Consider the following 25666-nt stretch of genomic DNA (forward strand, 5'->3'; position numbering starts at 1 on the left):
TATATTTAATATTTTAGATTCTTCAAAGTAGCCACCCTTTTCCTTGATGACAGCTTTGCACACTCTTGACATTCTCTCAACCAGCTTCATGAGGTAGTAACCTGGAATGCATTTCAATGAACAGGTGTACCTTGTTAAAAGTTAATGTGGAATTTCTTTCCTTCTTATTGCGATGTGTTGTGACAAGGTAGTGGTGGTATACAGAAGATAGCCCTATTTGGTAAAAGACCAAGTCCATATTATGGCAAGAACAGCTCAACTAATCAAAGAGAAAGAGACAGTCCATCATTACTTTAAAACATGAAGGTCAGTCAATCTGATAATTTCAAGAACGTTGAAAGTTTCTTCAAGTGCAGTCACAAAAACCATCAAGCGCTATGATGAAACTGGCTCTCATGAGGACCACCACAGGAAAGGAAGACCCAGAGTTACCTCTGCTGCAGAGGATAAGTTCATTAGAATTACCAGTCCAAATAAAAGTTCAAGTAACAGACACATCTCAACATCAACTGTTCAAATCTGTCCTTTGGTCTGACGAGTCCAAATGTGAGATTTCTGGCTTGAACCGCCATGTCTTTGTGAGATGCAGAGTAGGTGAACGGATGATCTCTGCATGTATGGTTCGCACCGTGAAGCACGGAGGAGGTGGTGTGATGGTGCTTTGCTGGTGATTTATTTAGAATTCAAGGCACATTTAACCAGCATGGCTACCACAGCATTCTGCAGCAATATGTCATCCCATCTGGCTTGCGCTTAGTGGGACTATCATTTGTTTTTCAACAGGACAATGACCCAACACACCTCCAGGCTGTGTAAGTGCTATTTGACCAAGAAGGAGAGTGATGGAGTGCTGCATCAGATGACCTGTTCGCCACAATCACCCGACCTCAACCCAATTGAGATGGTTTGGGATGAGTGGGACTGCAGAATGAAGGAAAAACAGCCAACAAGTGCTCAGCATGTGTAAACTCCTTCAAGACTGTTGGAAAAGCATTCCAAGTGAAGCTGTTTGAGAGAATGCCAAGAGTGTGCAAAGCTGTCATCAAGGCAAACGGTGGCTACTTTGAAGAATCTCAAATATATTTGATTTGTTTAACACTTTTTTTGGTTACTACATGATTCTGTGTGTGTTATTTCATAGTTTTGATGTTTTCACTATTATTGTACAATGTAGAAAATAGTAAAAATAAAGAAAAACCCTTGAATGAGTAGGTGTGTCCAAACTTGAGACTGGTAGTGTAGATGAAACCACGCAGACTGGTCTTCTTCAGCAGGAGAGGAGAGATCTGAAGTCATCACTAAGATCATGAAGGATCCCCATGAGCGGTGACTCCAAAAACCTGATTTAGCATTTTGTTCCATAACCAGATATTTTTCATAGAAAGTGTTTACAGCGGCTACTCAGTTTCAAATAACATGTGAACTGTTACCTATACTGCGGGTCCTGCATACTGCGGGTCCTGTAATCAATCTCCTCTTCTCCCCTGACCATAGTCTTTATCTGGGCTAGAGATCTGGGCTCTGTCAGAGCTACAGAAAACACAGGATACAGCTGTCCCTTAAACACTGGAGGAAATGTCTTTAAAAAAAGACACCACACCCTCCACCCAACCTCCTCGCTTTCCTCTTCCACCCATTCCTCTCCCTAAACAATTCCTCTGGCCATAAACAAAGCCTTGTGACACTAGAAGACAGGAGAGGCAAGAGTCGAGTGTTGAGCACTTTTCACACTACTGAGCCGAACCAAACAGGTCCGCATGATAGTGTGAAGACGGTGGAGTGTTGTGGGTTAGGAGTGGTGGTAGGATGACCCTAAATATATATTTCACCTTTATTTAACCAGGTAGGCCAGTTGAGAACAAGTTCTCATTTACAACTGCGACCTGGCCAAGACAGAGCAAAGCAGTGCGACACAAACACGGAGTTACACATGGGATAAACAAATGTACAGTCAATAACACAATAGAAAAGTCGATATACAGTGTGTGCAAATGTAGTAAGATTAAGGAGGTAAGGCAATAAATAGGCCATAGTGGCGAAATAATTACAATTTAGCAATTAAACACTGGAGTGATAGATGTGCAAGTAGAGATACTGGGGTGCAAAAGAGCAAAAATGTACAGGTGCAATGATCGGTAAGCTGCTCTGACAGCTGATGCTTAAAGTTAGTGAGGGAGATTTAAGTCTCCAGCTTCAGTGATTTTTGCAATTCGTTCCAGTCACTGGCAGCAGAGAACTGGAAGGAAAGGCAGCCAAAGGAGGAGTTGACTTTGGGGGTGACCAGTGAAATATACCTGCTGGAGGGCGTGCAGTGGGTGGGTGCTGCTATGGTGACCAGTGAGCTGAGAAAAGGCGGGGCTTTACCTAGCAAAGACTTATAGATGACCTGGAGCCAGTGGGTTTGGCAACGAATATGAAGCGAGGGCCAGCCAACAAGAGCAAACAGGTCGCAGTGGTGGGTAGTATATGGGGCTTTGGTGACAAAACAGATGGCACTGTGATAGACTGCATCCAATTTGCTGAGTAGAGTGTTGGAGGCTATTTTGTAAATGACATCGCCGAAGTCAAGGATCGGTAGGATAGTCAGTTTTACGAGGGTATGTTTGGCAGTATGATTGAAGGAGGCGAAATAGGAAGCCGATTCTAGATTTAATTTTGGATTGGAGATGCTTAATGTGAGTCTGGAAGGAGAGTTTACAGTCTAACCAGACATCTAGGTATTTGTAGTTTTCCACATTTTCTAAGTCAGAACCATCCAGGGTAGTGATGATAGATGGGCGGGTAGCGATTGAAGAGCATGCATTTAGTTTTGCTTGCATTTAAGAGCAGTTGGAGGCCACGGAAGGAGTGTTGTACGGCATTGAAGCTCGTCTGGAAGTTTGTTAATACAGTGTCCAAAGAAGGTCCAGAAGTATACAGAATGGTGTCGTCTGCGTAGAGGTGGATCAGAGAATCACCAGCAGCAAGAGCGACATCATTGATGTATACAGAGAAAAGAGACGGCCCAAGAATTGAACCCTGTGGTGCCCCCATAGAGACTGCAAGTGGTCTGGACAACAGGCCCTCTGATTTGACTCTGAGAAGTAGTTGGTGAACCAGGCGAGGCAGGCATTTGATAAACCAAGGCTGTTCAGTCTGCCAATAAGAATGCGGTGATTGACAGAGTCGAAAGCCTTGGCCAGGTCGATGAAGACGGCTGCACAGTACTGTCTTTTATCGATGGCGGTTATGATGTCGTTTAGAACCTTGAGCGTGGCTGCGTTGCACACATGACCAGCTCGGAAACCAGATTGCATAGCGGAGAAGGTATGGTGGGATTCTAAATGGTCGGTGATCTGTGTGTTAACTTGGCTTTCGAAGACTTTAGAAGGGCAGGGTAGGATAGATATAGGTCTGTAACATTTGGGTCTATAGTGTCTCCCCCTTTGAAGAAAAATTAACATGATCACTGTTTACGTTTTTCTGGTGACACATTTCGCAGAGCGTGGCTTTAAAATATAGTACAAACTCCCCACACATTATGCAATGAATCAGCTTCTCATTTTACACAGTGACAGATGGCTAGCGTCTTTGGTCATTCACACAAACGTAAACCTACTACCCTCTTTCATTGTTACAGACCTCATAATGTCTCACCCAAGACAACATGCAGCTACAAAACAGTCTTAATGAGACCTTCTGTCTGCATGACGTGGTCTTGACAGTTAGCCCTTCCCTGTTACAGTAGTTTCACGTGGTTACTTTTAGTTTAAAAAATAGACAACTAATATTATTTTGCAAGTTGTCCTGTTTAGGACTCTGAGTCTGTACTGTAAACAATTGTTTCTCAGAGCTTGTTGGTCTCTCTGTCTGACATTAGCTCGTACAACTGTAATTGCTTTACATAAAAGCATCAAACAAATTAACTGTGAGACTTACTGGGTTCATTTGCTCTTAATTGTTAACAGCTATAGTGAGGGAAAAAAGTATTTGATCCCCTGTTGATTTTGCCCACTGACAAAAAAAAGGATCAGTCTATAATTTTAATGGTAGGTTTATTTGAACAGTGAGAGACAGAATAACAACAACAAAAAATCCAGAAAAATGCATGTCAAAAATGTTATAAAATTATTTGCATTTTAATGAGGGAAATAAGTATTTGACCCCTCTGCAAAACATGACTTAGTACTTGGTGGCAAAACCCTTGTTGGCAATCACAGAGGTCAGACGTTTCTTGTAGTTGGCCACCATGTTTGCACACATCTCAGGAGGGATTTCAAATCAAATGTATTTGTCACATACACATGGTTAGCAGGTGTTAATGCAAGTGTAGCAAAATGCTCCTCTTTGCAGATCTTCTCCAAGTCATTAAGGTTTCGAGGCTGAAGTTTGGCAACTCAAACCTTCAGCTCCCTCCACAGATTTTCTATGGGATTAAGGTCTGGAGACTGGCTAGGCCACTCCAGGACCTTAATGTGCTTCTTCTTGAGCCACTCCTTTGTTGCCTTGGCCGTGTGTTTTGGGTCATCGTCATCCTGGAATACCCATCCACGACCCATTTTCAATGCCCTGGCTGAGGGAAGGAGGTTCTCACCCAAGATTTGACGGTACATGGCCCCGTCCATCGTCCCTTTGATGCGGTGAAGTTGTCCTGTCCCCTTAGCAGAAAAACACCCCCAAAGCATAATGTTTCCACCTCCATGTTTGACGGTGGGGATGGTGTTCTTGGGGTCATAGGCAGCATTCCTCCTCCTCCAAACACGGCGAGTTGAGTTGATGCCAAAGAGCTCCATTTTGGTCTCATCTGACCACAACACTTTCACCCAGTTGTCCTCTGAATCCTTCAGATGTTCATTGGCAAACTTCAGATGGGCATGTATATGTGCTTTCTTGAGCAGGGGGACCTTGTGGGCGCTGCAGGATTTCAGTCCTTCATGGCGTAGTGTGTTACCAATTGTTTTCTTGGTGACTATGGTCCCAGCTGCCTTGAGATCATTGGCAAGATCCTCCCGTGTAGTTCTGGGCTGATTCCTCACCATTCTCATGATCCTTGCAACTCCACGAGGTGAGATCTTGCATGGAGCCCCAGGCCGAGGGAGATTGACAGTTCTTTTGTCTTTCTTCCATTTGCGAATAATCGCACCAACTGTTGTCACCTTCTCACCAAGCTGCTTGGCCATGGTCTTGTAGCCCATTCCAGCCTTGTAGCCCATTCCAGCCTTGTGTAGGTCTACAATCATGTCCTTGACATCCTTGGAGAGCTCTTTGGTCTTGGCCATAGTGGAGAGTTTGGAATCTGATTGATTGATTGCTTCTGTGGACAGGTGTCTTTTATATAGGTAACAAACTGAGATTAGGAGCACTCCCTTTAAAAGTGTTTTTGACATTTTTGACATGCGTTTTTCTGGATTTCTTTGTTGTTATTCTGTCTCACTGTTCAAATAAACCTACCATTAAAATTATAGACAGATCATTTCTTTGTCAGTGAGCAAATGTACAAAATCAGCAGGGGATCAAATACTTTTTCCCCCCTCACTGTAGGCACCATGAGTTCTGACCATAATTCCAGTCCCTGGCAACACTTACATTAGAGAGATTGACAGAAGTCTATATATATTTTTTTAAATGGACTTCAATTCATTATGTTACCACTAAGTAATGTTTTGCAAAATCAAGCATGTCTCAGTGCAGTGTGGGTGAGGCAAAAATAACAGACTGAGGAGAATGTAATTGATTCACTGGTATGTTCAAGCAGTCTGAATGTAAATAACAACATTTACATTTAAGTCATTTAGCAGACGCTCTTATCCAGAGCGACTTACAAATTACACCATCAGTACTACAACCCTTAACAGTTAGTCTACATGATGACATCTCCCTAGGTAAACAGGAAGTTACATGGAAATGGACTAAACAACATTATGAAAGATACAATATGCCTGTAAATTAATCTGGAAGGCACCCATTCAAAACATGATCTTCCAGATACGTAATGTCCCCAACTTCAACTCTCCACTGGTTCTTCAAGTCAAACAATTAGAGGAAGCGGACAAGTGGTAAAATCAAAAGTTATTTGCTAAACGGAGGGAGGACCCACGTAGGGAGGACCCACGCAGGCCTCTGGAATACATACAGGATGCTGGCTGGGCTGGTTGGGGGTAGGCTGTATATATAAATAACAGTGAAGCCCTATTGTGAGACACATTATGTCATTGTTCTGCGCTAGGCTAGCTATGGCCGCCACGCTGCCTGGATGACAGTACAGGCAGTCCCATTTTGTGCTTCTCTCTCTCTGACTGAGAGTGTTTTAGTCAAGCACACACTGTCCCTCTTCTTTGGGAGAAACAACATTCAGACAGTGTGAAAGGAACATCTTCTGTACACACCCACACATGGTTAGATCTGAACACCACTTAGAGAAGTAAAAAACAGAGGAACTGCCAGAAAGTCATTACAGAGTTACATAAAGAGTTCATCTGTGTCCTCCCTGTCACTCTATGAAGGAGGAGAGACGGCAGTACAAGACATAGATCTGTACACCTGGATGACCTTATCCTTTGTTAGGACAGGCCTAAGTATCCCTTTCAGACGCAGACCCCATACACCAATCATACTATATAGTACATACAGTGGATACATGACAATCATTCATTTGATCTTTAGGATACAAGGCAATCAGTCATTTGATGTTTAGGATAATGATGTTTAGGACACATGACAATCAGTCCAAAGATCTAAAAATCCCCCTGTTCTCTCCCTCTAATTATTATTACCCATACTCTAATGTACCTTTGATGGTCACTTCTTATGTACCATACGGTCAAGCTGCTCCCACAACAGCTCAATAGGGTTGAGATCCGGTGACTGTGCTGGCCACTCCATTATAGGCAGAATACCAGCTGACTGCTTCTTCCCTAAATAGTTATTGCATAGTTTGGAGCTGTGCTTTGGGTCATTGTCCTGTTGTCAGAGGAATTTGACTCCAATTAAGCGCCGTCCACAGGGCATGGCATGGTGTTGCAAAATGGAGTGATAGCCTTCCTTCTTCAAGATCCCTTTAACCCTGTACAAATCTCCCACTTTACCACCACCAAAGCACCCCCAGAGCATCGCTTTGCCTCCACCATGCTTGACAGAAGGCGTCAAGCACTCCTCCAGCATCTTTTCATTTTTTCTGCGTCTCACAAATGTTCTTCTTTGTGATCCGAACACCTCAAACTTAGATTTGTCTGTCCATAACACTTTTTTCCAATCGTCCTCTGTCCAGTGTCTGTGTTCTTTTGCCCATCTTCATCTTTTCTTTTTATTGGCCAGTCTGAGATATGGCTTTTTCTTTGAAACTCTGCCTAGAAGGCCAGCATCCCAGAGTCGCCTCTTCACTGTTGAGGTTGAGACTGGTGTTTTGTGGGTACTATTAAATGAAGCTGCCAGTTGAGGATTTGTGATGCGTCTGTTTTTCAAACTAGACACTATAATGTACTTGTCCTCTTGCTCAGTTGTGCACCGTGGCCTCCCACTCCTTCTATTCTGGTTAGAGCCAGTTTGCGCTGTTCTGTGAAGGGAGTAGTACACCGCGTTGTACAAGATCTTCAGTTTCTTGGAAATTTCTCACATGGAATAGCCTTCATTTCTCAGAACAAGAATAGACCGACGAGTTTCAGAAGAAAGGTCTTTGTTTCTGGCCATTTTGAGCCTGTAATCGAACCCACAAATGCTGATGCTCCAGTCTAAAGAAGGCCAGTTTTATTGCTTCTTTAAATAAGGACAACAGTTTTCAGCTGTGCTAACAATTGCAAAAGGGTTTTCTAATGATCAATTATCCTTTTAAAATTATAAACTTGGATTAGCTAATTCAACGTGCCATTGGAACCAAGGAGTGATGGTTGCTGATAATGGGCCTCTGTATGCCTATGTAGATATTCCATTTAAAAAAATCTGACATTTCCAGCTACAAAAGTCATTTACCACATTAAAAATGTCTACACTGTATTTCTGATCAATTTGATGTTATTTTAAAAATGGGAGAAAAAAAAAGTGTTTTTCTTTCAAAAACAAGGTAATTTCTAAGTGACCCCAAACTTTTGAACGGTGGTGTATGCCAAACAAAAAAATATTGATTTCAACATTTATACACAAGGACTACTTAGAATAACTTACACAGAAAATGTCACAAAAGCATTTACTGAAAGAACAGTGCAGATGCAAAGTTTGGTAACAGAAATACAGTAAAATCTCCCTAAGTTGTTTTGGTGACCACATTTTCCAAAAACTCTTAAATAACTGCTCCGAATTAAGATTCAAAGACGTCTGCAGAAAGAATGGGGTGTCAGCTATGACATGACATCTCAAGTTAAAAAATATATAGATATTTTTGTTGTTGAACTACAGTAAGTTAAGTGGATTTACATCCGGTAATGGAATTACGGTAAAGGAATTACATCATGGGTCCCTGATCTGTATTATACAGAAATGCATAATTATGAAAATGATTATCTTCAGGGTGATATATCCTGAATAAGTACACAAAGATAGAAATATGCAATATCCTTATTTTGCATATTTGGGTATTATTCTACACACTGACTATTATTCTAATGAGCTCCGCTCCCAAACAAGAACACATTTGTCTGGTCCGGACCAGACCAAATCTGAACCAATCATAGACATCGATGTTTCACAAGTTTGGACATTAAAAGTAGAGATCAGTAGAGTAGAGTTCAGTACACTACAGTACAGTAGATATGTTCAGTACAGTAGATATGTTCAGTACACTACAGTAAAGTAGATATGTTGAACTGCCGGAGTGGCCAGACTGTCCCGAGCTGCTAGACTGCCCAGACTGGCCCGACAGCCTGGAACGGCCGGAACCAGAGCCACCTCCAGATGTAGGTGGGTTGGGGAGGGGGGGTGTAGCACAGTGCCGTCGTTGACGGCAGCCACCCTCCCTTCCCTCCCTTTAGTAGAGGGGAATTTTGGTTTTGTTGTTTGGGGTTGTTTTTTTTGTTTTTTTTAAGGTGCTTCCGGGGTTAGCACCTTTAAGGGGTGGGTACTGTCACGTCCTGGCCAGTATAAGGGTTAATTAGTATTGTAGTTTGGTCAGGACGTGGCAGAGGGTATTCGTTTTATGTGGTTCGGGGTGGTGTGTTTTGTTGAAGGGGCATTTGGTTTAAGTATTCCGGGGTTTTTGGGCACTGTTTGGTTTTCAGGTGTTCTGTTTAGTCTAGTATGTCTGTTTCTATGTTTGGTTAATTGGGGTTGGGACTCTCAGTTGAAGGCAGGTGTTGTCTATCTGCCTTTGATTGAGAGTCCCATATATTAGGGTGTGTTTGTTTGTTATTTGTGGGTGATTGTTCTGTGTGTAGCCTTGTGCCTTACCAGACTGTTTTTGTTGATCGTTCGTGTTTTGTTATTTTTGTACGTTCATTTTGAAAATTAATAAAAGTCAAGATGAGCCTGCACATACCTGCTGCGTTTTGGTCCTCCTTCACCGACGACAACCGTGACAACAGTAGATATGTTCAGTACAGTAGATATGTTCAGTACACTACAGTACAGTAGATATGTTCAGTACACTACAGTAGATATGTTCAGTACAGTAGATATGTTCAGTACACTACAGTAAAGTAGATATGTTCAGTACAGTAGATATGTTCAGTACACTACAGTAGATATGTTCAGTACAGTACAGTAGATATGTTCAGTACAGTACAGTAGATATGTTCAGTACAGTAGATATGTTCAGTACACTACAGTACAGTAGATATGTTCAGTACACTACACTACAGTAGATATGTTCAGTACACTACAGTAGATATGTTCAGTACAGTAGATATGTTCAGTACACTACAGTACAGTAGATATGTTCAGTACACTACAGTAAAGTAGATATGTTCATTACACTACAGTAGATATGTTCAGTACACTACAGTACAGTAGATATGTTCAGTACACTACAGTAGATATGTTCAGTACAGTAGATATGTTCAGTACACTACAGTAGATATGTTCAGTACAGTAGATATGTTCAGTACAGTAGATATGTTCAGTACACTACACTACAGTAGATATGTTCAGTACACTACAGTACAGTAGATATGTTCAGTACAGTAGATATGTTCAGTACAGTAGATATGTTCAGTACACTACAGTAAAGTAGATATGTTCAGTACAGTAGATATGTTCAGTACACTACAGTACAGTAGATATGTTCAGTACACTACAGTACAGTAGATATGTTCAGTACAGTAGATATGTTCAGTACACTACAGTACAGTAGATATGTTCAGTACACTACAGTACAGTAGATATGTTCAGTACAGTACAGTACAGTAGATATGTTCAGTACAGTACAGTAGATATGTTCAGTACAGTAGATATGTTCAGTACAGTACAGTAGATATGTTCAGTACACTACAGTACAGTAGATATGTTCAGTACAGTAGATATGTTCAGTACAGTAGATATGTTCAGTACACTACAGTACAGTAGATATGTTCAGTACACTACAGTACAGTAGATATGTTCAGTACACTACACTACAGTAGATATGTTCAGTACACTACACTACAGTAGATATGTTCAGTACACTACAGTACAGTAGATATGTTCAGTACAGTAGATATGTTCAGTACACTACAGTACATTATACTGTACTTTAGTGTGCTCTACTGTACTGAAACTTTACTGTACAGTACTTTTCTTTACTGTCTGTCTGTCTGTGTATCCTTCCCAAATGAGTTGGTGAAATTATCCTCAAAATTGAGGGTATAATCCCAGCAACATGGGTGTTATTATGAATCAGTGTAAAAACATTATGGTTGCTTAACACAATGCACCTGACATCACTGAAACACAACACAAGTAAATAGGCTGTCTATGTTTCACTTGGATTTTAGACAGAAAAGCAAAGTGAATTTAACATGAACTCAGGTGGTTTTAAGTCCATTTTAGGGTTGGAAACATGTTGAATACTAAACGTAATTGGAGCTACAGTAGTTCTTTGTTGATCCGCAGTGTGAAGTACATGTGAAACTGTTACGAATATATGCTACTTTATACTGCGTCACACATAAAAACCTAAAAGAGGCTTACAGATAACGATGGCTGTAGTCTTCATCTATAGACAGACAGAGAGGCCTCTGAAGGTCAATGTTTCTGGACAGTGTAACGTTGTGCATCACACAAAACATCTAAAGACTGAGCCACTTTATACTGTATGACTGTAGAGGAACTATCGTCTGGGCCTTGCTGCAAGTGGCACTGACACCGAACAACATCACATTCAGCCATTTCATCTAAATGAATAATCTCACTCTCCACAATCCTAAAAAACAGAGCTAAAATTGGGAAGCATATTAAATGTTCCAGTGATTATTTTTAAACTGGTTATGTTTCTGTCCTCTGGTGGTGGTGCTGCACTATCTAACAAATAACTTACTGAATATATGTTCAAGGCTGCTCTTGATTCAAATCAGGTTTCAGCTGTAAAACGCTACAGCTGACATTTCCAAGACCCCAAAACCCAGTCAATGCGAAGAGGAGGGTGGGATGTGCCCCTAGCAAATCTACAACAGGGTGGGGTGTCTGTAAAACCATAGTTTACAGCAAAACAGACAGGTGATAGATAGTATAATGGGTGAAATGTTACAATAGGCTCACATTTCCAAGCCCATGAGGCGTTATAAGATTGGCTACTCTTAAACATGGTAATATATATTTAAAATGTAAAATAAATAATTACAGAGAATCGAATTAATTATTCTACGGTCGGCCAACACACAACAACTCTACAAGTAAAATATAATGAAATTCTCTCATTATTCAGGCAGTTACTGTGAAAAAGACAACATTAGGCCTATAGTATTGAAGAAGTGCGCTCCATCAAATCTCCTGTTTGCTGGATGTCGCCCGTACACAGCGCGACCTACAGATGATCACTGAAACCTTGGAATCTATTCGTTTAAATATTCTAATAATCATGGATTACCTTTTGCTGTGTTTCGATGTGCGTGGTTGTTATCTCAATGCAACATCTAAATACTTGAATCCTTCGGTTTTTCAGTTGTAACGGGGACCGCTCATGACTTGAGCAGCAGAGAAAGCACCGTCCTTGTCGGCAACTTTCTTGCAATGGTGAGTGAGTTTACTGCACAAAGTATCAAGGAGATCTTAATTAAAGGGGAGGGCGGCAGTGATGTTTAGCCGACGTTTTTCCTGTTCAAACTCATTATCCTTCAAAGTTGCACATACTGGTAATTCATAGACATAAATGCAATGTTTTCACTACACTACATTACTTTGAGGAAGACATTTAAGAAACGGAATAGGCCTACTGTTAAAGAATGGACACCTTGCAATCAGGTAATTTAATTTAATTATACTTATGCACATTCTCTATTGCCCATAAAATAACAAAAAAATTACACAGTATGTGCAATGTGTAGGCTACCGTTTAGTGTGCATTTAGTTAGGTTAGGTTAGGTTTAGTTAGGTTAGGGTAGCTTTAGTTAGGTTAAGTTAGGTCAGGGTAGCTTTAGTTAGGTTAGGTTTAGTTAGGTTAGGTTTAGTTAGGTTAGGTGCATGGGTGGAAAAAGGTACTATAATCTGGGCTTCAATAGGACTACTGATACGATACAATAGACCATGTGATGTGGTCTTCAATAGGACTACTGATACGATACAATAGACCATGTGATGTGGTCTTCAATAGGACTACTGATACGATACAATAGACCATGTGATGTGGTCTTCAATAGGACTACTGATACGATACAATAGACCATGTGATGTGGTCTTCAATAGGACTACTGATACGATACAATAGACCATGTGATGTGGTCTTCAATAGGACTACTGATACGATACAATAGACCATGTGATGTGGTCTTCAATAGGACTACTGATACGATACAATAGACCATGTGATGTGGTCTTCAATAGGACTACTGATACAATAGACCATGTGATGTGGTCTTCAATAGGACTACTGATACGATACAATAGACCATGTGATGTGGTCTTCAATAGGACTACTGATACAATACAATATACCATGTGATGTGGTCTTCAATAGGACTACTGATACGATACAATAGACCATGTGATGTGGTCTTCAATAGGACTACTGATACGATACAATAGACCATGTGATGTGGTCTTCAATAGGACTACTGATACGATACAATAGACAATGTGATGTGGTCTTCAATAGGACTACTGATACAATAGACCCAAACAACCTGATGAGAGATCAGAATGTTAAATAGCTACAAAAAATGTGGATGTTCAAGTGAAATTAAGATCTGGTCCTGGATCCCTTCCACCCCCTGCCTAACACATTTTGATATTACACATTTTTCACATTACCGTAGTTCAAGTTCCAGGGCTATCATGAATCACACACATTGTTATTCAAAATCAAAGGCAGCTCAGATTATGGATAATAAATGGATGATTTTAGGAGATCACGAGTGCACAGTGCAATAACATCACACGCTTTAATTTCTCAAAGATCGCTCAAAATGGAAGACATTTTATACAAGACAAAGCAATGAACTTTGAGTTCTAAAATCAAAGAGAAGCTTTTGTGTTGTGTGAGAAATCTAGACAACAGAGGAGTTTCCTTTCCCTCAAAAACAATCTGACTGATGCGGACAGGAAATGGGACAGGAAGTAGCCTTGGGGAAACAGGAAGTGCCTGAGACAATACAGATTCTGAGGATTGGCCCCCAGCTGCATTTTTAAGTCTGAAAAAGGATACAGTCACACATAAACGTTCCTTATCGATGGAGAAAAACAAACAGTGCAGTTAAAATGGTAACTTGTACTTGGAAATGAAGATTAGGAATCAAGAGCATCAGCCGCGAAGGTCTTAAAATCAGGAGACAGCTTCTCTTTATTTAACGTGTGTGTTGCTATGAACATGATGTCTCTCCATTTTGGAAACATGTCTGAAAATCCTACCAAAAGACAGTTAGAATTCAATTAAACCACATGCCTAATAATAACTTTATGTATAAAGACAAAAGCTTTGATATTCAGGACAGGCAAGACCAAAGTATAACTGAGGTAATGACCTTTTAACAGCTAAACACGTTTCATGACCCCTACGGTTATAACAAGCTATAACAGATTATGACTGATTATAATGATTCCTTTTAAGGGTCAGACAGGAGCTTTTATTCCCTCGGGCGTTGTTATGCTGCCATCTCTCCTCCCCTGTGACTGTCATTAGGAGCCTCAGTGGGTCATTCACTGTACAAAAGCTCACTTGTCTTGGTGCATTATGCTAATTCACTTCCTAACAAACTGACAACATTCCATTGTTCTAACCCAGCGTTTTCCGAAACTTGGCGCACGTTTTTTTTTGTTGCCCTACACAGGTGATTCAAATGATCAAAGCTTGATGATTAGTTGATTATTTGAATCAGCTGTGTAGTGCTAAGGGTAAAAACCAAAACGTGCACCGTGTTCGGGAAACAGTGTTCTAAACGCTCACGGCTTTCAAACACTGGGCGATGAGGAAATGTTATGACGTATTACTGCCACTGGGAGGCACTAGATACCAGGAAATATACTGTAGTAAGTAGGCTGCATGATCTTCTCTATTGGCAATGGCTATTGTATAACACTTCAAATGAAAGCGTAAGTCAAATCAAACATGAATATGAAAAAAAATGGAAAAAAAACATGTTAGGGTCTTGCAATATTTAAATATTGTCTTGAAATTTGTTTTGAAATAGACATGTTTACACTATTATTATCATAAATTCGATATTATACCATTTAATTGAAGGATAGCACCGTACATACGTTGTCCATTTTATTTCTATATGAAAATACCCTGTCAAACCCCTCTGATTCAATAAGTTATAGATCAATTACCAACTAAATGCAACAAGACAAAAGTCGCAGATCCAAATTATAGTACATCATACATGTACACACACACACACACACACACACACACACACACACACACACACACACACACACACACACACACACACACACACACACACACACACACACGGAAACACACACACGGAAACACACACACCAAACCCAACACAGAGGGTGTGTCCCAAATTGCACCCTATTTCCTATATAGTTCACTACTTTTGACCAGAGCCTTATGGGCCCCTGCACAAATGTAATACACTTATATAGGGAATAGGGTGCCATTTTAAACACTGCCACACAATTATATACAAACAGTGTCTTCACTCAGAGTTAGCCTAGGTCTCTTCGTCATCGCTGTGATGTTGTGCTTGTTTCTCCTCGGTCAGGCGGCTCTCATCAATGTTCTCCAGTGAGTCGGCTCTCTGTAGTACAAGGTCAGCCACGTTAATACACGGTAAGGTGTTCTGCTCGGGATAAATCCAGGGCTTCAGGTTAGGGTTGTGCTTCCTCTTCCACTCTGGATACTTCTGACAGGCCTTGTAGATCTTCTTCATGGCCTAGGGGGAAGGAGCACAAATATTCAGATTTTAAATGAATGTGTTAGTTAAGAGCCTCTCAGATAAGGCTTTTTTTAAAAACCTTAACTGACTTGCCTAGTTAAATAAAGAACAAATTCTTATTTACAATGGACAGCCTAGCGGGGAACAGTGGGTTAACTGTCTTGTTCAGGGGCAGAAGGGCAGATGTTTACCTTGTCAGCTCAGGGATTTGATCTAGAAACCTTTCGCTTACTGGCCAAACGCTCTAACCTCCAGGCTACCTGCCGTCTTGCAGCCAGGTTCTGAAGGGTTTTATAATTAGGCAATCAACTGTATATGATTAGTTTATAAATAGTTTATAAATGTGTAATAAACACTTATAACACCATGGTATTACCTTTCATGGTATTCTTGATAGTGATTTTGGAATCAAAACAAGGCAAAACATCATTGGGAAGTACATGAACTTCCTGAAACCACTAGATGGAGACAGAGGTATCAAATAATATAGGCCACCCTTGTGCTTTGTTAGGCACACTCTCTCTATTTCTCGGGTTTCAAGATAGCAAGACAGAGTGATAATAATAATAATAATATACTATTACCTTTGGTGCTACGAACTGAGAAACTCTATTCACCACCCACTTGGGAAGGGAACCTGTAGTCCAAACCAAAAACATGACACAGGCTTCTGTACAGACAGTGGCAAGTCAAATTCAAGGACTTTCAAGTACTTTTCCAAGCACTAATACTTATATTCAAGGACTATCAATTTGTAAATAGTTCTTATAATGACATTGTTTCTAGTTGCCACCCGATGGCAGTATATCGCAAAAACCTCATGAAAAATAAAACATTAAAAAAAAACACCTAGTATTCATCACTACCTTACAAGTTCTACTCAATAATACGTTGTTTTACTACTTATTTACTACATAAGTGGTAAGTCAGTACTGATGATGTTGTCATTTGAGTTGTGATGAGCAGAGTTTTGGGACATGCCTACTGGTGAACCAACATTCCCTATTCACATTACTACACAATTCCAGCTGAATGACTGTGTTTTTATTGGCCAATGGGAAATCTACTAATTAATAGCTATGAAAAAAGCTTCCTGCTTCAGACTGGCAACTTTGAGTGTTGCCGGCGGGAGAAGGGTAGGTGGGCTGTGTGGGGAAAACAGCACATGAACGGCCACCAGAACGGCAGGAGCACAGCTGCCGCTTGATACAGCGGAATATCGCGGGCGACCTGTCAACGAGGCGATTGGCAAAACAGCTCTGGAGGTTGTTGCAGAGAACAAGTAATATAATGTAGAAATGGCGCCAGCAGGATGGAGCGTTGTGTGGGTCTGACGCATTTTTTGCAACATACACGGTGTGGGTTGGTTGGGTCCAGTGATGTAGTGGTAAAAAATGGTGGGTAAACTATACTGAACAAAAATATAAAACACAACATGTAAAGTGTTGGTCCCAAGTTTTCAAAAACATGAGCTGGCGCACACCCAGAAAAAATAGTTTGTGTGGAGGTGCTGACTAATGGTGAATAAACTATCAAAATAAAGAAAGTCGCACACCATGTATAAACTCCCAGCAATTTAATGGGTATTTACCAACGTTTCGGCATCACTGTGCCTTCCTCAGGGTCATGTTTTCATGAATTGAAATAAAAAAAATCACTGAAATGTTCCATAAACACAAAAGGCAGGCTTGAATCTAGATTTTCCCGGGATTTTAGCTATCAATGTGACGTTTGACGTCCCCTAATCAGCCAGTTCTGTACCTGCTTGGCTGAGTGGCAGTGTGTGTGGAATGAACAAGCTCGCCTGGCAACCACAGCACGAAACGTGAGGAAATAAAACGCGGTAGTTACCTGGAAATTAATTCGCAAGACCAATATATTTTTATAATATTTTTCATAAACATATTTGATCATTATCTGTTCTCCTCTCATTTTAATTCAAATACTTTTAAAGTACCAACTTGAGAAAATGTCTTATTCCAGTACTTGAATTTCAGAGTGCCAAGCACCTTGTGAGAACCCTGATGAAAGTTTAACACCAATACAATAGCGCAAAAGTATTTCTATTAGGCAGGCCTATTAGGCAGGCCTATGAAACATTTGTTTTTCTCTCTTTAATAAAACACACTGCTTGCTTCCTGTTGATATAGTTCCTGCAGGACCCCTGGTTTACAGTATACAGAACAGAAGTGTTGCTGTACAGTAGTTCCTGTGCGACCCCTGGTTTACAATATACAGTACATAAATCTTGATATAGTTCCTGCATGACACCTGGTTTACAGTAAGGACAGTATACAGTAGATATAGTTCATGCAGGACCTATGGTTTACAGTAAGGACAGTATACAGTAGATATAGTTCATGCAGGACCTATGGTTTACAGTAAGGACAGTATACAGTAGATATAGTTCATGCAGGATCCCTGGTTTACAGTAAGGACAGTATACAGTAGATATAGTTCATGCAGGACCTATGGTTTACAGTAAGAACAGTATACATAACAGAAGTGTGACAATAGTGTGCCAGCTGTTTTCCATGTCATGAATTGGAGGTTTGCAACACGCACGCACACACACACACACACACACACACACACACACACACACAGAGTCTCTTCACACTCAAGGACAGAAATTAGGCTAGACTGTTGTTAAATTACAATGGAGCACACAGAGTAGGTGCAGACAATGTGGTGATCTGCGCACCCTGACATTGGGTTTACAAAAGGTGCAAGAGAAGACATACTGTATACTATAGTGAAACGGTCTCTCCACACTTTAATCAGATGCAATGTCAGCATTTAATGGTTAAGTGTAACGGTTGTCCAAAGGAGTAGACCAAGGTGCAGCGTGGTAAGTGTTCATCTTGATATTTATTTTTACTCAGAACACTAAAACAAAATAATAAACAAAGGTAAACGACCGTCACGTCTTGCAGACTTACCGAGCAGTACAAAAATAAGATCCCACAACTCAAGGAGGGAAAAAGGGCTGCCTAAGTATGGTTCCCAATCAGAGACAACGATAGGCAGCTGCCTCTGATTGGAAACCATACCTGACCAAAACATAGAAATATAAAACATAGAATGCCCACCCAACACCCTGACCTAACAAAATAGAGAAATAAACCGTCTCTCTCAGGTCAGGGCGTGACATTAAGCTTTCTTCAATAATGCCCTTCTTTAAAGTACAGTTGTTAAAAGCACCTTAAATATCTTGGATAGGAAGGATATGCCACAGGTCAGCCTAATAGGTTTCAAAAAGTTACTTATGAAACGTAATCTTGTTGTGTTTGATCTTTGCCTGATTCCTCCCTAAGACCTATGTCTGTGTACATAGAGGTATTTCAACAGGACTCTCTCAGTGTGGAGTGAAGTTAGGGGAGTTTCAGCTAACAGGAATGGTGTTACGTACACAAACAGACAGAGCAGTCTTCTCATAGCACCCTATGACAGCGATGCACTGTATCCAGATCTGGTGTTGACCAGCATAGAGCTGTACTGTAAACACCAAAACATGATGTTATGTAAATCATTTAAAATGTACAGTACTGTATATAACCAGTTAAAAAGGCTTACCTTTGGGATCGACCTGCGTTAAGTAATAGAGAGTGGAGGAGTTTGCTCCGTTGGACTGAATCAGGTAGCCTGTCAGCAGAGACACCGCTCTCACATAGTCCTTTTTGGGCGGATATTGCTGAAATAAGACCAATCAAATCAAAGTATTATTAATTAATGAATTACCATTAAAAAAATGAACCAGTCAGCTGTTCATATTATGTTTAGAGTTTTTTTGTTTATTAAACAACCCAAACTTCAACCCAAACTTCCCAACAGCAGCATGAAGAGATGTTGACCCCACTTCAACAATAGACAGGGCCTCTGGCAGGGCTTTCTTACTGAGTCTGCCAAACAGCACTAACAGCATCTGTCTATTGTACAACATTCACTAGAAGACATGCTCAACTTTAGATAAGTAAATGCATCTTTGGGTGCTGTAGCACAAAAGTAATCCTACTTGTATGAAAACGACGACCGGCCACTCGTCTATTGTGACAGCTTATAAAAAAATACTGTATTTTGTGAGTGCTGGTTGACTTTTTCATTGTGCAGTATTCCGAGCCAACCGACATCGTGTGTAGATAAAGGTACATACCGGGTGTTTGACAGAGTAGTTGATGATCAGGTAGTCGTTTCCCAGAGGAAGCCATGATCTCATTGTAACAAAGTCCCTGTTCTTCAGGGGACTCGGGCACTTCCCTACAAACACAATGACAACATGACTTCAGTGGAAGATGTTTCAATGAGTCCAAATGTCCACATACTGTAGCATTCTATTGTCTAGTTCTCAATGATTCTCAGTGATGAACTGCCTCACAACCCAGTCTATTCAGTCTATTTCTATAACTGATTAGATTGCGTGTTTGCTGTACCTTTCATCTGCAACATGTGGTTACAGTAGGCCTAGTCATAGAAACACCTTTTACTTTGAGAAATATTCTTTAGTCTACTACATCTGTTGAATCATACCGGCACATTGACTCACACTGACTGGCACATTGACTCACACTGACCGGCACATTGACTCACACTGACCGGCACATTGACTCACACTGACCGGCACATTGATTCACATTGACTGGCACATTGACTCACACTGACCAGCACATTGACTCACACTGACCGGCACATTGACTCACACTGACTGGCACATTGACTCACACTGACCGGCACATTGATTCCCATTGACTGGCACATTGACTCACACTGACCAGCACATTGACTCACACTGACCGGCACATTGACTCACACTGACTGGCACATTAACTCACACTGACTGGCACATGGACTCACATTTACTGGCACATTGACTCAGACTGACTGGCAAATTGACTCATACTGACTGGCACTGACTGGCATATTGACACACACTGACTGGCATATTGACTCACACTGATTGGCATATTGACTCACATTGACTCACAATGATCGGCACATTGACTCACACTGACCGCTACATTGACTCACACTGACTGGCACATTGACTCACACTGACTGGCACATTGACTCACATTGAATCACACAGACTATTAACTCAGACTGACTGGCACATTGACTCACACTGACTGACACATTGCCTCACACTGACTGGCACATTGACTCACAATGACCGGTACATTGACTCACACTGACCGGCACATTGACTCATATTGACTCACACTGACTGGCACATTGACTCACACATTGACTCACACTGACTGGCACATTGACTCACACTGACTAGAACATTGACACACACTGACTGGCACATTGGCTCACACTGACTGGCATATTGACTCACACTTACTGGCATATTGACTCACATTGACTCACACAGACTAGCATATTGACTCACATTGACTCAGACTGACTGGCACATTGCCTCACACTGACTGGCACATTGACTCACAATGACCGGTACATTGACTCACACTGACCGGCACATTGACTCATATTGACTTACACTGACTGGCACATTGACTCACACATTGACTTACACTGACTGGCACATTGACTCACACTGACTAGAACATTGACACACACTGACTGGCACATTGGCTCACACTGACTGGCATATTGACTCACACTTACTGGCATATTGACTCACATTGACTCACACTTACTAGCATATTGACTCACACTGACTAGCATATTGACTCACACTGACTGGCATATTGACTCACACTGACTGGCACATTGACTCACACTGACTGGCACATTGACTCACACATTGACTCACACTGACTGGCACATTGACTCACATTGACTCACACTGACTAGCATATTGCCTCACACTGACTGGCACATTGACTCACACTGACTGGCACATTGACTCACACTGACTGGCACATTGACTCACACTGACTGGCGTATTGACTCACACTGACTGGCATTTTGACTCACATTGACTGGCACATTGACTCACACTGACTGGCATATTGACTCACACTGACTGGCACATTGACTCACACTGACCGGCACACTGACCGGAACATTGACTCACACTCACCGGTACACTGGTCCGGCACATTGACTCACACTGACCGGCACATTGACTGGCAAATTGACTCACATTGCCTCACACTGACCGGCACATTGACTCACATTGCTTCACACTGACTGGCACATTGACTCACACTGACTGGCACATTGACTCACATTGACTCACACTGACTAGCATATTGACTCACACTGACTGGCACATTGACTCACACTGACTGGCGTATTGACTCACACTGACTGGCGTTTTGACTCACATTGACTCACATTGACTGGCATATTGACTCACACTGACTGGCACATTGACTCACACTGACCGGCACACTGACCGGCACATTGACTCACACTGACCGGCACACTGGTCCGGCACATTGACTCACACTGACCGGCACATTGACTGGCAAATTGACTCACATTGCCTCACACTAACAGGAACATTGACTCACATTGCTTCAAAATGACTGGCACATTGACTCACACTGACTGGCACATTGACTCACATTGACTCACACTGACTAGCATATTGACTCACACTGACTGGCACAATGACTCACACTGACTGGCACATTGACTCACACTGACTGGCATATTGACTCACACTTACTGGCATATTGACTCACATTGACTCACACAGACTAGCATATTGACTCACATTGACTCAGACTGACTGGCACATTGACTCACACTGACTGACACATTGCCTCACACTGACTGGCACATTGACTCACAATGACCGATACATTGACTCACACTGACCGGCACATTGACTCATATTGACTCACACTGACTGGCACATTGACTCACACAATGACTTACACTGACTGGCACATTGACTCACACTGACTAGAACATTGACACACACTGACTGGCACATTGGCTCACACTGACTGGCATATTGACTCACACTTACTGGCACATTGACTCACATTGACTCACACTGACTAGCATATTGACTCACACTGACTAGCATATTGACTCACACTGACTGGCATATTGACTCACACTGACTGGCACATTGACTCACACTGACTGGCACATTGACTCACACATTGACTCACACTGACTGGCACATTGACTCACATTGACTCACACTGACTAGCATATTGCCTCACACTGACTGGCACATTGACTCACACTGACTGGCACATTGACTCACACTGACTGGCACATTGACTCACACTGACTGGCGTATTGACTCACACTGACTGGCATTTTGACTCACATTGACTGGCATATTGACTCACACTGACTGGCATATTGACTCACACTGACTGGCACATTGACTCACACTGACCGGCACACTGACCGGCACATTGACTCACACTCACCGGCACACTGGTCCGGCACATTGACTCACACTGACCGGCACATTGACTGGCAAATTAACTCACATTGCCTCACACTGACCGGCACATTGACTCACATTGCTTCACACTGACTGGCACATTGACTCACACTGACTGGCACATTGACTCACATTGACTCACACTGACTAGCATATTGACTCACACTGACTGGCACATTGACTCACACTGACCGGCACACTGGTCCGGCACATTGACTCACACTGACCGGCACATTGACTGGCAAATTGACTCACATTGCCTCACACTAACCGGAACATTGACTCACATTGCTTCAAACTGACTGGCACATTGACTCACACTGACTGGCACATTGACTCACACTAACTGGCATATTGACTCACACTGACTGGCACATTGACTCACACTGACTGGCACATTGACTCACACCGACTGGCACATTGACTCACACTGACTGGCACATTGACTCACACTGACTGGCGTATTGACTCACACTGACTGGCATTTTGACTCACATTGACTGGCATATTGACTCACACTGACTGGCATATTGACTCACCCTGACTGGCACATTGACTCACACTGACCGGCACACTGACCGGCACATTGACTCACACTCACCGGCACACTGGTCCGGCACATTGACTCACACTGACCGGCACATTGACTGGCAAATTGACTCACATTGCCTCACACTGACCGGCACATTGACTCACATTGCTTCACACTGACTGGCACATTGACTCACACTGACTGGCACATTGACTCACATTGACTCACACTGACTAGCATATTGACTCACACTGACTGGCACATTGACTCACACTGACTGGCGTATTGACTCACACTGACTGGCGTTTTGACTCACATTGACTCACATTGACTGGCATATTGACTCACACTGACTGGCACATTGACTCACACTGACCGGCACACTGACCGGCACATTGACTCACACTGACCGGCACACTGGTCCGGCACATTGACTCACACTGACCGGCACATTGACTGGCAAATTGACTCACATTGCCTCACACTAACCGGAACATTGACTCACATTGCTTCAAACTGACTGGCACATTGACTCACACTGACTGGCACATTGACTCACACTGACCGGCACACTGACCGGCACATTGACTCACACTGACCGGCACACTGGTCCGGCACATTGACTCACACTGACCGGCACATTGACTGGCAAATTGACTCACATTGCCTCACACTAACCGGAACATTGACTCACATTGCTTCAAACTGACTGGCACATTGACTCACACTGACTGGCACATTCACTCACATTACTCACACTGACTAGCATATTGACTCACACTGACTGGCACATTGACTCACACTGACTGGCACATTGACTCACACTAACTGGCATATTGACTCACACTGACTGGCACATTGACTCACACTGACTGGCACATTGACTCACACTGACTGGCATATTGACTCACACTGACTGGCATAACACTCACACTGACTGGCACATTGACTCACACTGACCAGCACACTGACTGGCACATTGACTCACACATTGACTCACACTGACTGGCACATTGACTCACATTGACTCACACTGACTAGCATATTGCCTCACACTGACTGGCACATTGACTCACACTGACTGGCACATTGACTCACACTGACTGGCACATTGACTCACACTGACTGGCGTATTGACTCACACTGACTGGCATTTTGACTCACATTGACTCACACTGACTAGCATGTTGACTCACACTGACTGGCACATTGACTCACACTGACTGGCACATTGACTCACACTAACTGGCATATTGACTCACACTGACTGGCACATTGACTCACACTGACTGGCACATTGACTCACACTGACTGGCATATTGACTCACACTGACTGGCATAACACTCACACTGACTGGCACATTGACTCACACTGACCAGCACACTGACTGGCACATTGACTCACACATTGACTCACACTGACTGGCACATTGACTCACATTGACTCACACTGACTAGCATATTGCCTCACACTGACTGGCACATTGACTCACACTGACTGGCACATTGACTCACACTGACTGGCACATTGACTCACACTGACTGGCGTATTGACTCACACTGACTGGCATTTTGACTCACATTGACTCACACTGACTAGCATGTTGACTCACACTGACTGGCACATTGACTCACACTGACTGGCACATTGACTCACACTGACTGGCACATTGACTCACACCGACTGGCACATTGACTCACACTGACTGGCGTATTGACTCACACTGACTGCCGTTTTGACTCACATTGACTCACATTGACTGGCATATTGACTCACACTGACTGGCACATTGACTCACACTGACCGGCACACTGACCGGCACATTGACTCACACTGACCGGCACACTGGTCCGGCACATTGACTCACACTGACCGGCACATTGACTGGCAAATTGACTCACATTGCCTCACACTAACCGGAACATTGACTCACATTGCTTCAAACTGACTGGCACATTGACTCACACTGACTGGCACATTCACTCACATTACTCACACTGACTAGCATATTGACTCACACTGACTGGCACATTGACTCACACTGACTGGCACATTGACTCACACTAACTGGCATATTGACTCACACTGACTGGCACATTGACTCACACTGACTGGCACATTGACTCACACTGACTGGCATATTGACTCACACTGACTGGCATAACACTCACACTGACTGGCACATTGACTCACACTGACCAGCACACTGACTGGCACATTGACTCACACATTGACTCACACTGACTGGCACATTGACTCACATTGACTCACACTGACTAGCATATTGCCTCACACTGACTGGCACATTGACT

General features: G+C 42.3%; 2 protein-coding genes across 2 annotated transcripts in view; both read right to left on the reverse strand.

The window, feature by feature from the left end:
• Positions 1-12126, reverse strand: part of LOC115205733 (arf-GAP with Rho-GAP domain, ANK repeat and PH domain-containing protein 3) — a 48907-nt gene extending 36781 nt beyond the window's left edge. Inside the window, exon 1 of the mRNA XM_029772003.1 lies at positions 11966-12126. The gene's annotated coding sequence lies outside the window, so the exon portion shown is untranslated. The remainder of the gene's footprint in view (positions 1-11965) is intronic.
• Positions 12127-15107: 2981 nt separating this feature from the next.
• The window catches only part of LOC115205734 (START domain-containing protein 10), a 35396-nt gene continuing 24837 nt past the window's right edge, over positions 15108-25666 (reverse strand). Inside the window, exons 3-6 of the mRNA XM_029772004.1 lie at positions 19594-19697; positions 19017-19134; positions 16025-16077; positions 15108-15437 (exon numbers count right to left, since the gene is read on the reverse strand). Coding sequence (XP_029627864.1) covers positions 15216-15437; positions 16025-16077; positions 19017-19134; positions 19594-19697 — 497 coding nt within the window. The 3' untranslated portion in view covers positions 15108-15215. The remainder of the gene's footprint in view (positions 15438-16024; positions 16078-19016; positions 19135-19593; positions 19698-25666) is intronic.

Source organism: Salmo trutta, chromosome 13 (genome assembly GCF_901001165.1).
Source record: "Salmo trutta chromosome 13, fSalTru1.1, whole genome shotgun sequence".
Taxonomy (NCBI): Eukaryota; Metazoa; Chordata; class Actinopteri; order Salmoniformes; family Salmonidae; genus Salmo; species Salmo trutta.